At 40.1% G+C, this 13,645-nt stretch overlaps 1 protein-coding gene across 4 annotated transcripts in view; it reads right to left on the minus strand.

Moving 5' to 3' along the window:
• Window positions 1-13,645, minus strand: part of plxna4 (plexin A4) — a 244,786-nt gene that overhangs the window by 17,012 nt on the left and 214,129 nt on the right. For all 4 annotated transcript variants that reach the window (XM_003445006.5, XM_019346942.2, XM_005451648.4 and 1 more), the window contains exons 24-28: window positions 12,091-12,237; window positions 10,819-10,978; window positions 6,341-6,444; window positions 3,085-3,184; window positions 751-941 (exon numbers count right to left, since the gene is read on the minus strand). In XM_003445006.5, coding sequence (XP_003445054.1) covers window positions 751-941; window positions 3,085-3,184; window positions 6,341-6,444; window positions 10,819-10,978; window positions 12,091-12,237 — 702 coding nt within the window. The remainder of the gene's footprint in view (window positions 1-750; window positions 942-3,084; window positions 3,185-6,340; window positions 6,445-10,818; window positions 10,979-12,090; window positions 12,238-13,645) is intronic.

Here is a 13,645-nt window from a genome sequence, read left to right on the forward strand (position 1 = left end):
TCATCGGTCTTTTCTTCTTTACCCTTTTTGATATGCTGCTGCATCAATGCAACAGTAATGAAAAAAGAAAAACAAACAGAAATATCCATTTTCTCGTTCTCACCTGAGGGGATAGAGGAATACATTTGAATAATCTTTTCCACTGAGATGACTCATCCAAAGTAAACATGAATATTTAAATACAGCGAGGGATTTCTTAGTTATTATAACATGGGGTAAAAGATGGAGTGACCTTTTAGCCTTTCACCTGCTGAACTGCTTCGGTTAAAGATGCTACAGCTGAGTTGGATAACTTTATTTTGTCTGGTCTGATCACATAGCATTGGGTAAATTGAGCAGCTAGATAAAGGAGACCTATTATGCTTTCCTGATTTTTCTCTTCAGATTAAACATAGGGGAAGTTTATTTGAGTTAATGAGAGAGGATATCCCTAATATGGTCATTACAGAAACGCAGCTCTGTCTGTGAGCACAGTACCCCACCCACCAGCTGTTCAGTCTTTCTGTTTGTGAGGGGCAGCTAATCAGAATAAAGATAGCTTAAAAGGAAGTTAAAACATTTTTCTTTTAAAAGACACAGTGGATAAAAGGATGGGCTGCACCAAGGCCCAATATAATATAAATAATGATTATTTGGCCTGTGAATCATGCAAAGCTACTCTAGTAGAGACTAAGAACAAAAATATGGACCTAGAGGTTAGTACAGTAGGTCCTCACAGCTTAGTGTCTCTCCTAAACATAGATTGCTAACCTTGGTGGCCAGAAGTCTTGTCAGGTAGATCTCAGAGACCATCTTGCTCCCGCGGTCGCCCTCTTTCTGGTCTCCGTGCTCGTGGTTCTTAACCAAGTGCCAAACCTTCACCCCACTCTCCAGGTCGGGGGTGATCATAGGAGTACGGGTACGAAGGCTGTCGGGGCTTCCAGTGTACTTGATCATGTTTTCTGTGAGAAACAACAGGCTTCAGTTTATGTAATGCTGCTAATCGATGCAACACAGAGTCAGATAAGTGTTAGATTTCTTTTATAAAAACTGTGCCTTCATACTATGATCTATGAATTTACAAAGATGAGTAAACATCATTAAAAAATTTTTTTTTTGTTTTTTAGATAGTCACAGAAGACAGATTTGAGCTAAAGCAAACTAGTTTAAAGGAAAAAAGAAAACTGACATAAAGGCAAGAATCAGTCACGGGCAGCACAAACACAATAGAAAAAATGGAACCAAAAAGGCAAAGAAAACTATAACCTGCATGTCAGCAACAGAATGTAGTTTCTTGGTCTGAGGTTTCCAATTTACAGGTGTGTGAGATTGGATATGAAACTTTCAGAAAGTCTGCATGGTTAATTTTTCATGGCTTCTTCTCCAAGTGACAAGACATAGCATTGCCGCCTGACACAAAATCGAACAGGTGTCAGACGAGATGAAATATGTATGGCCCACCCAATGGCCGGAGCGGCGATGACATTTCCAAACACATGGCTCAATGAATGTTTACACAGTGTGAAAAAAAATTGATCAGTGGGTGCGGTTTGGAGAGGAGTGCAAAAAAAAAAAAAAAGGAGTGATTTTCACCGTGACAGAAATCAATCTGTCCAGAGAGAGAAGCAGGAGGAGTGTATGGAGAAGAGAGTCTGTGGGAAAATAAGGGACAGCTGGAGACAACAGATACAAAGTGCGTGCGTTTTTATGTGTCTATGTATTGACTACTCATATTTGATCACAGTATGATCAACTAAAAAAATAAAAAGCCTGCGTCTTCTATAGGGCACTTCACTGAGCGTTATTTAACTGTAGCTTTGTTACAAGGTTAACAAACCAAATACACTGTGCAGGACAAGCGCTGCACAAAATCTGCTGCTTTGAATTGTTAGCTTTGCCCTTGTGGTATGGCAGAACAGTGTGCTCATTTTGTGGTAATTACTTATTCAAGAAGTTTGAGAGCTGAGGGTGATGCGTAGTGAGTGATACACAGGAGAGAGAGTTTCTTTTTTTCTTTTATTCTATTCTGATCCTGCTCCACGCGTGCTGTTATATTTCCCGTGTTTCCCTTCTTTTCCTCCTTGTGGTTTTTTGATGGAAACATTACATCAAAGATCAAACACAAAGGTTTCTCCTTTCATTCTCCAACTCAACATGTTATAGAGAATGTTTGTCTGAATCTTTGAACTTTTTTTGCACAACTTTCTCACCAGCCCCACTCCTCTTCCTCCTGCTGCTCTTCAGCAGCTCTATTAAATTCACCCTTGTCTATTTCTTCACTATTTGGCTATTGTACTCAGGGAGAGTTCAAAGTCACTCTCAAGTACCACACTGGTTGTGAAGTGCATCACACTTGCATTTGAAGTCAGTCCCTTTAAAAAAATAAAAAAATATATACATATATATAGATATATATATATAGTGGGGTGTGTATGGAGGGGGGTATTCCTGGCATCCTCCCTCCCTCCCTCCCTCTTCTGTTGCACCACTCACCTTGCCCTATCTGGTCTAATTTAGAGCTGGAGAGATGAGGTGAGACCATATGGAGATGAGACAATGCTAATAACGTGGCACCACATTTGAAGTGTCTGAAGTGTTTGTGACCAGTGAGGCTTAGCCCTTTGATCAGCAACAAACTTGATGGTTTTGCAGGTTCAAGGAGATGTGGAGAAGGCACACAGGAAAAAACACAGGCACATGGAAGGATAAGAGGAGCCACTTTGGATTCTCAAGAGGCTGGAAGGACTGAGGAAAGAGTGCGTTTTTGTCTCTTTATATTTTAGAAATCTTGTATTTCTGGCCTGCCACTGCTGACATGCAGTGATACCATCCACTGCTGCAGGGTCAGTGAGTTACTCTAACAACACCGGATTATTAAAAAAATGGACAAATTCAAAATTTTTATTCCTTGAGTGGATTGTTTTATTTCAAGTAAATTTATACGTATAGTTTTGCTAATGATTTTCATTTGCATTACCAAGCATCAATTCCTAAGATATTTCTTTTACTGAGTTAAATACATATTTTTCTAAAGCAAACTTGGTCCAGCTAAGAAACTGGCTTTGTGATAACTGAAACTTGTGCTACAGAAAGAGGCCGGCTTACCATATTTACTTGCAGAAGTTCGGGACACGGTGGAGTTATTTACAGAGTTGTAGGCTGTAACTTGCTTGGGAACCAAGGCCATTACTGCATTATCAGGTACCTGAAACACAAATATAATGTAAATCTCTCTTCAAAACAATAGCAATTTTCTGTGGTATTTCTTTCCCCATTTGTACACATTTGTGACCACTAAGAATAGGAAAAAAAACATATCACTGCGTAGGTGTCACTTTCTGTATTTCCTTCCATCTATTCTTGTTTCAGGTGAATAAACAGAGAATATCTTATTACCCTTATGTGTTTTGCTTTGCCCACACATACATATGATGACTGACAGTGGGAGGGAGAGTTTAGCAGAGCATTGTGCAGGCCTGTGTGAGAGAGGATGTCACAAAGTCTCTATTCAATAATACCTTCCCTCTAGGGTGGCGTGTCTGTGTGTGTGTGTGTGTGTTTGAGAGCATGTGTATGAAGATGTGAAGTGTGAGTGTGTGTGGAAATGAATGAATGAACCAGTCAATTGCATGCTCCTCCTTCCCCAGTCTGCCAAATAGGATTCAATTAATGAAACTGGGATGCAGCCTCTCCCACCAGTACACACACACACACACACAGAATGCCTCTATTCTACATAAAATGACTACCCAGGCTGCAGGCTAAGCCCGGGTTAATTGAAGTGATCTTTATCATTGTGTGGGTGGATGCAACCGGAGGGGGGGACTTCAGCCCATGAATGTGTATGTGTGAGCAGTGTGAGGTCCAGGGCGTTATTAAGATTGCGTTGTTATTTCACCCTTTCACTCAATCTGCTCCTTATGCATAATATGTTTATATCATTGTCTGTAGGAGGCCCACAGGGCAGATCTCCTCCCTGATCACTGCTCTTATATGTCGAACCCATATGAAATAAGCAGAGCGCAGTGGAACATAATAGAATGTGAAAAAGAAGGAGTGGCATTTGGGGAAATAACATTTGGAGAATAAAGGCAGAAAACAGAGCACACTTTCCTGAAAGAGAGGAGGCGGAGAGAAATGTCTCATTATGTGCCTGGTAGATCAGATATGGAAAATGCCATTTCTTTTTCTTTTTTTGCTTGTAGCTACCATGTGACTTTTTCCCGAATGAGAAGTTTCCACTTAGTTTGTGATGCAAACTGTGACAGTACAACCAAGTGCGGGGGGAGTTTGGCTAGTGGCAGATCAAAGCAGATTAGTGTAATAAAGAAGAGCACATGATTCTATTCAGTGTGTCTGGTTGGCCATATTAGGTTCAGATTGGACAAACAATACTGATGAAAAATGTCTGAAGGAAATGGCAAAATATAGCTGCACATCTGGGTCCTTTAAGATGGCATCAATCAATTGAGTGCATCAATGGATTTGATCTCCTTCACAACGATCTATGGATTTCAAATCAGATCATTTCAAAGAAATGAAGTCAGTAACAGAAGATTGGAAATGCTAAATATGGGACTGCAGATGCCCTTGACTGAAGCTTGAATGTGTTTGTGATGTCCCCTCCCTTTCTAGCTCTTTGTTTAGCCTCCTGACAATTTCACAGACGATGCCATGTTTTTTTTCCTCCCTCTCTCGGTCTGTCAAGGATAAGGTGCCCTTATTCCCCAGCCTGAAAAAATGAATTAACTTCTGTCTTCATTATCTTATCTCCGATTTGAATCAGCTCCCTAATCCATTCCACCCACGCTTCATACTCTCAGCCTGTTGACACTCGCTGCTGCTGACATTTAATTTAGGCACCACGTAAACTGCACTTGGAGGGCACAGTCGCTACTTGCTCAACTGCTTGAATTATTAACACCTTATTGACAATACAGGCCTGTTTTCCCATCCAAACTCCTTCCATGTGACTGGATGTGCAGTTATGAGTCATGTGGCACAAAACACCTGCCGATTCGTGTCAAAGTCTCTGTGTAAATGCACCGATGTATTTAATGAGTGACACATCTTTGTATTTTGTGCATTTGTCTTCGTTTGACGGTCTCTGACCAGTGATGTGTGTCCACGCCAACATTAATCAAATTCAAAAACAAGATGATCCCCGGAGGCAGCACACCTGAAGCCCACTCCACACAGGGGATTACTCCTAAGTGTCACTGTGCTGTTGGAAAGTTCCTTGCCTCACTTTGTGAGCCAGGCAGATAACATGTGGTGTATAAGGGGATGTCCTTATCTGTCAAGTACTTGATAGATAACTGCAATAAGTGAACTCTGAATTATGTAGTCAGCTTAAGAGGAAAAGGTGAAGATGAGTTGCAAAAGGAGCCACAGATAGTGAGATGATGTGTAGTAAAGAAAGGGAGACAGATTGATTGTATGCAATACCAAATGCCAGGTGTTTGTGCTCACTATCAAATTCTCTTCTAAATGTTTAAAGTGATAAATTTCAGGTTTGCTGCTGAAATGCAACAAAAAACCTTCCTAACTTTCTTTAAAGTTTGTGCAATTACAAAATTTTGTGACTCAGCCCATAAAAATATGAAATAAATAAATAATAAAACTACCTGATTCTAATTTTGACAAAAAAAAAAAAGTTTGGCATGTAAAGTTGTCCATGTCTAACGTAGATTTTCAGCTCAGGATAGGATACGGGAGCATGCTTGATGTCGTTTGGCATTCACTTGTGCAGCACGGGTTTGTCCATGAGGAGGAAGTGTCTGAGAGAAAGGACTGATGTCATGTGTGCCTTTGGGCGCTACAGCAACAGAGCCACCATACTCATCACATTATGCTCCTTGCAATTTTGTGCTCTTGCTCAAAATGGTATTTAAGTTAAGAACTGCTTTTTTTACACGCTGTGGAGACGCAGCACATAGAACAAACCCACAAGTGCATGTGGGTAAGAAGGCGATCTAAAAACAGCAGCTACATTAAAAGCAGTGCTTTGCTGCCCCAAGAGGCTATCTATAAACAAAGACCTGCCATTTTTTATTTAATGACAGTATTTCTTTTTTTAATGGGTGTAGTTGTGGAACTTTAATTACACCTTATAATGTGAATTTCTGTACTCTATTAACTACAAGCCCGAAATTATAAGGTTCAAAGTTTCAGCTGACACCATTCTCTGTGCAATGTGCTGTAAAACTTTACAAAAACTTTGATTTTCACATGTACATGGGCGTTCCACACCATCGACAAACACCGAAAAAGCAAACGTTCGTAACTATTAAATCACTGGAACACAATAAGTTTAATGCAGGATCCAGCTGCATTTTTCTGTATACCACTAAAAGCGTACCTGATAATGGGACAGCATGTTCAGTCTCTTCCAGTCACCTTCGATCTTTGTGGTGATGTCCTCATCCTGCAGGATCATGCGCTGTCCTCGACCCTGACGCCACTCTGCAATTGAGATGGAATTTAAAAAAAAATCAATCAAATATTTCAAATAATCTTCTTATAGAAATCCATCAGACCAGGTGGAGAAATAATCCTTTAGGAGAAAAAATGCAAAACATAAAATAGAGATGTAATGATTACACAAATACTTGATATCTCTGAGAAGTTAGAAGACCTCACCTTGCAGCATGTATAGTCATCCCTTTCTCAGTTTATTCTGTCGCTCTCTGGAGTTTATCTTTATCTATACCCCTTCCTACTTCTACTCTTCTCCCCACATAAGAGCACTATATCCCAAATTACACAACAGCCAGACTGACTGTCCTTGAGGAATCCACAGAGGGGAAAACAGACGATGCCAAACAGAAAAGTCTGAGTGTTATGCTTTCAGGCCTCCCCCAAAATAGTGATAACTCCATCAAATTCAGGGATCCAGTCAAACAAAACATACACAATCCATCCCATACACAGCCCGTTCAACTGATTATATTTACTCTTTAAAAATCTCATCATATAATTTAGGAAACTAGCATTCCTTCATATTATAAACATATTTTTTGTCAAATACTATTTTTTTGTAAGAGAAAAATGGTTTTGTGTTATAAGGTTGAAAAGTTCTGATAGCTCTAGTTTTCTTGGCTTCTTCTTATAGCTTGTGCCTAATTCTGTTAGTCAGATATATTCGGATTCTACACTGGCTGTTTCTCTGTGTAGCAATCCGAGTCTCCCTATGGGCTAAAAAGTTAGTTTCTAACTCTGACTTAAGTTTGCAAATCTTAGATGAAGAACAAGCACACACCAGAGGGAAAAAAAGCACAACTTTTTTCTAATAAGAGTGTCAAATATTATTTTATCATCATCTTGATCTCTTTTTCTTTGCTTTCCACAGAACAATCAATTAACATTGTCTAATAAGACTGAATAGAGTCAAAAGGACATAAAAAGTCTTTGGGTGGGGGTAAAAGGTTGGCAAGCAGGTAGAACTAAAACAGAAAAGGCTTCTGTGCTAGACAGCTACAAAAGGCGAGTTAAATTAATCACCCACTGTACTCTTTTTTTTTTTTTTTTTTTTTTAAATGAAGCTCACCCTCTTTGCCCTTTTCTAGGTTTGTTTTGCTGGTGTACTCGACGGCTGTGAATATAGGGTTTGTGCACTTCTTTTTCTACCCACAGCACTAGCCTTCATGTTTCAGCCTCTGATGGTACTACTGGTTGCTGTGCTTCCTTGGTCAAACTTTCATCTTCATCCCGCTGCCAAGCTGCTCTTAATGTTGTTCAGAATTTCCACCGAGGCGGACCACAAAACAATTCAGCGAGACAACAAAATTGCAAAACAAATTGTGCAACAGCAATACCCAGAGTCTGCTGACCATCTAATTTCCATGCCATTGAAAACAAGCGCGTTTTTCAATGGCTAGGAAGGCTTTTACACGACCTTACATCCAAATTACATCTGCATTACATATACAACAGGCCTTGTAAATCTACGCAACCTCACTACAAAGCAAAACAAAAGCTTTGATAGAAACATCTCACGATACCCCAGCAACATTATCATAAGTGAAAAAGGAAAGCCATCTTGAAAACAAACAGGCAGATGATTTCTCTATTCTTTTTGCAGACATCATGGGCTTTATGAATATGTTATTGTGCCTGCACGACTTGCTGAGCTTCCCACTTCTGTCGGCCACTGTCATCTCCTATTCTGATCACAAACAGAGAAACAAAGCGGCAATCACTGCGGTGCATGGTGAGGCCTGTCTTTGGAGGATTGACCAGAATTGTGTTAGCAACTGAAAAATCTGCTGGAAATACAGATTCTCCTGTTGTTTGTCTATACAGTTCAACTTCCCATAAAGATGCAAATGAGCGCCTGTCTCCAGGCAGGGCTCAACAGACGAACGGGGAACAAAAAGAACGAGAGGAAGGAACAAATAAAAGCATAAACTTGGTGTGGAAACTGCAACAAACTGAGATCACACGTATTCCCAAATCCAGTGGTATCTACTCAGGCTGTGTATGTGTGTGTGTGTGTGTGTGTACACTTAGTCTTGAGGGGAATGAATAGCAGCTGATGGTAAAGTGAAAGGCTGAAGGTGACTGTGGTACTTGACAAAGAGGCAAGACACAGGTTTGCTACTGGCGGCATTTGCACAAAGACACCAAGACACACAGGGCTTACTTCTTTGTTCCTAGGTCCTATCTTCACTTGTACTCTACAGAGGACTACAGCAGAGGGCAGTGGAATTAAAAACAATACCTCAGGATAACAACGCTTCTGGCAAGTTTATCTCAAGACAGGCCTGCAAAAATCCTATTATCCTTATCAACAACTGTAATCGGTCTGTGTGTCAGAAATTACAAAAGCCACTGGTGTTACCTGTACATGTAGAACAGCCCTCTAAAAGTTAGAAAATAAAGTGAAATAGAAGACGTGTTCCCACTGAAGAGTTATCATCAGTGTTAATTGTGCAATACCAGGAAAAAACAACCTACAGGCGTGAATGGATATGTCAAACGTGTTTTAAGTCTACTAATGGACTCGTGATTAAGAGAGAACTTTCTTCTAATCTGTGTAGCAAGTGTTAGAAATACGTTTTAATAAAGTTTCTTTTTAACATTATTTGCAATGTCTACTCATAACACTCCTCATTAGACGGATACAAGCACTAACCCCACGGTGTGAAGGGTTAACTAAGACGTAGGAGTGTTTAGTATTGAAGGTAAAATTGCTACATGCTTACACAACACAGTTTCAGTTAGGGAGAAGCTGCCTTGGCCATGCGTGGGGGTATAACATAGTGTTCCTATACTACTGATAGCGTAACTAGAAACAGAAACTTTGAGGTACCGGTTAGACTTGACACCAATGTAGAGATAAAACATGTCTGGTAACAAGTGTAGAGTAGGGAGGCATTTTTTCACACAGGACAAGACCTCAGATTGAGGACGGAGACCAATGCCAAGATGAAGGACCACGAAGAGAACGAATCAGGGAGCGCTAAACCATAGACTCCCTGATATAAAGAAGTCCACAGCTGTGGAACTTAAATCTTTAACTTTATCTTTAACTTTATTTTTGAACTACTAGATTGTCGCCTGAACTTCACTCAGAAAAAAAGAACACCACACAAGCAGGGTGCAAAATGTTTAGACAGCACTGAAAAAATAACCAAATTGCTCTATACACGTGTTCTCTTCTGCTTACATTTACTCATTCTCTCCCTTATGCTCGCAATCACACACACAGACACAGACACACACACACTGAGCGAGTGACCAGAGAACTCCAATTGCCAATTCCCTCTCGTAATAAAACAATAATAGAACAACACGTCCTGCCCAAATGGGGCCATAAAACAATTTCATCCAGGAGTGTTGTCAAAAGGCTAAACTAATCTTTTTACTTAGCTGTCTCAGACAGATTCCCTGTGGTATATTCCTAGCCCATCTGAGAGCTGAGGTTGGTTATAAATATGCTATTACCAAAAAACAACAGGGGGTTTGAAAAAATCCATCTGTCAAAATTAAACCATAAAAAGCAACCGTCCACAGCGAAAAGACAGCCTGTAGGTATTTGGCAGGACAACAATCACGGATAACAATATTATGCTCACATGTAGTCGGGGTGTGCATGTGTACTCTACACCAATAAAGGTGTACCAGAACCCCTGAGCACTACAGTAGGATGTCTTGCCAAGAAGGTACATAATTGCACCTCTTTCCCCTAACAGTGGCCCATTAAAGTAATTACTTGCATTAGGAAGGAAGGAAAGAAACACACACAGAAGGAAGGGAAGAAATAAAAAGGAAAGGAATGGCTCGCTGAGCGTCTCAATTGATTAGCTGATCAATCATCTGACTCAGACGCTAGTTGACATGTGAGTCGATCGATGGGAAGTTTTGGGAGGAGAGAGACCAATCTCAGACATCTGAGCCATCACAGTCAGGAAGTCAAGTCTCCTGAGGTTAAAAAAAGCAACTTCTCTATATCTAAGAGGACTTTACTTTTTAAGAAGGCCTGGGTAGAGTGGGGAAGATTAAAAAAAATAAAATAGAATAAAAAATCAAAAATCGATGTCTGTCTCAGCTCAGCCAGCCTTCTCCAGGCACACGAATAAATGATTTCTATATTTCATATTTCATATTTTTTTGTCTTTTTGTGTTTTATTCTTGTTTGTATTTTCTTCTGGACCATTGAGTCCATAATAACGGCTGTCTGATCTGAAACACTGAATCTAAAGAACTGTTTTGATAAGCTGAACAGTATCTACAGGAATGTGAAGGAGCTAGATCCCCGAATCATAGAATTATTTCAGATTTCTATTTCATTATTCTATTTTTTTCCACATTGTTCACATAAACAAAGATTCATACCCAGGTCCATATCAGACGCTTTCAGGCGGTGTGAATGTGGGACGTTCTTGTAGATGGCATCCAGTATCTTCTCCTTCACCTGGCTTATGGTGTCACAGTTTAGCACCTTAACCTGGATCTCTGGACTCTTCTCATTTTCTGGATGTATGCAGTTTACCACCTGAAACACGCACAAAACCATCACTGTGATGAGTCTAATAAGGACTTGCGGGTTAAACGGTATCATAAGGTTTTATTTTACAGATGCAAAAAGGATCTTTCGGAATATATACTAAAAACAAGTTGATTTAAAGCAAGGTAAAAATAAAATAATGCACAAGATGTAAGGTTGTTGACAGCTTTGCGGGAAATAGGTTTTGTGTTTTATGTTAACAATGTTGATTGGTACTCAATGGAAATGCAATAATTCTGTTCTTGACAAGAGGTCCATGAGAAAACTGCAGGAAAAGAAAATATTCACTATGGAAACTGCTCTTTTCTCAGAGCTTGAGATGAGAGTAATTTGCTACCTGAACTGATGAGCACTAAAGCAGCTAATTATAATAATATTATCATATTCATCAGCTCTTACAGTACTGCCTTTGGGTGTTGGTGGCAATACCTGACTTACAAGATGAGCACAAATACACGTTAAAGGGGTGAGAGAATAAACGCCTCATCTCTTATATAAGCATCATTCCAAACACGTATGCTCATGTTGTACATAAAATGAAAAATTCCCTTTAAAAGGATTAACTAAGGGTAGTTTCTAGACATTTTTCTACTGCAAGAACTGGGTTGGGTAGAAAACTACTGGTGTTGGAAAAGACAATATGAAATATGTATGTAAATCTGTACTCCCAGAATGCTGAGTACAAACTGGTCTGACACTAGAAAAGAAAACCGAACAATGTCTAAGTTTCCCCTCCAGAAACAACAACGGTCACAGTGGAGCAAGGATAACAGACAGATCTGGGCAGTAAATCAGAGGTTCCATGAGGAGTGAGCTTCATCGTCTGTGCGCTTGTGCAGACACATACACAAACATAGTCTATTTCCCTCCTCCTCATCCCAAAGCCCTGCTCTTTTGCTTGACAGCTCGGGTCTCAACAGGAAGTGAGGTCGCCACTCCCGTGCCCCCTTCATGTCAAGCGTAACAACGACAACTTTGTGTCCCATTGCAAATCTCATGACCGACCACCCATAACCACCCTTTTACACTCGCCTTGTCCCCGAAAGCATATTAAGTGTCCCCAGTGAGCCCTTGGACCCGTGGGCAGGTGAACCCCTTACCAGCGTCTTGTAGTCAATCTGTTGTCTGATGAGCTTGTCTTCACTGAGCGAGTAGCGTGCCTCTCCTGTGATGGAGTCAATGGGGCCTTTTTCCATCTGCTGCTTGATGGCACAGAAGAGGGAGAAAAGAGGCTCGCCTGCACACTCCTGTGAAGAGATTTGACGAAAGGGGGACGTTTGGAAAAGAATGAAGAAATTTTAAAGCCTTTTTTCTGCGCTCAGCTCACTGACAGCGAAGCGTAATTTTGTCTCAGAAGATAAAATTTTGTGGGTGTTTTTTATAACCGCTTTACTTCCAAGTGTTGCTGAGTAAGACTTATAAACGTCATGTTCCCGATAATATTGCACCTGTTTCACCTAAATTAAAGAAAATTGTACCACCTATCAATATAGAGCTGTTGCTGAAGTTAGGGGAAGGTTTGATGGATAAACAGTTAAAAAAAAAAAAAAAAAAATGAAAACCCTCCCCTCCTACGTTCCCTCCCCAAAACACTCCTGTTTATCAAAAAGAAGAGACTGGCCATTTATCATTGTTTATATTTATCTCCTCCAGCTGCAGAAAAGTGATGACTACAGAGATGGAGGAGAGAAACAGGATGATTGTGACATTTTCTAGACTCAAAGGTGGAGAGGAGTTGTGGTTTTGCTTTTAGTGAATAGTGGTGTCCTGTGAAGTAAAAAGTACACCACCTCGGTGCTGCATCAACATGTCAGTATGCTTTCTAGCTAAAAAAGGACAACAAATCCTCCAAGTGTTAGATGAATCTTCGGTGGCTGTGGCAGAGAGGCTGTCTTTTGAATATTATGAAAACATTTTCCAAATGGAAGCCCAGACGACACACAAAATATGCCACGTCTATGCTGTATTTTATGCACACTCATAAGCTATTTGTGCTATTCCTGTACACAGCTCTATTAAAGGTAAACATCTTATTCAACAGACTCAAAAAAATACATGCAGAATTACAGGACATCGGTCATGATTACATGCTTGTGCTATATTCATATATCCATAAGTTGGAAACCAAAACAACCAGTAACAGTAGTTCAGCTGTTAAATATTGTTAAAATTAGGAACACTGGTCAACTAGTCCATGCTGTCCTATTATAGTTCCTTACTATCAGAACTATTAAGAGGTCCGTGAAAAGCCATCAGTGGATCCAAAACACCAGTACTAACAGAGACTATCTAGAGAAATAACATTTGTCCCATATTAGCTTCTCCTCACAGGCTTCATGAAAACAAATCTCAAATTAAATGTACCATCGTATTTTATAGTATCATATTATCCCAATACAGCACTTTACGTCAGAGTGCAGTCTTACTTGTGGTTCCCAGAGTTTGGAAAAGTGGAATGCAAGGCAAAGCCTTCAGCTATCAGCTCCCTCCTGTGGAACCAGTTTCCATTTTAGATTCAGGAGGCAGAAAACCGTTTTATTTTTAAGATTACACTACAGCTCTTCTTCTTTAAAGCTTATATTTAGTTAGGTGACCCTGAACTACCCTTTTGTTATGCTGCACAAGGCTCTGGCTGCTGGGGGACCTGATGCACTG

The sequence above is a fragment of the Oreochromis niloticus genome, linkage group LG17 (genome assembly GCF_001858045.2).
Source record: "Oreochromis niloticus isolate F11D_XX linkage group LG17, O_niloticus_UMD_NMBU, whole genome shotgun sequence".
NCBI classification, from domain to species: Eukaryota; Metazoa; Chordata; class Actinopteri; order Cichliformes; family Cichlidae; genus Oreochromis; species Oreochromis niloticus.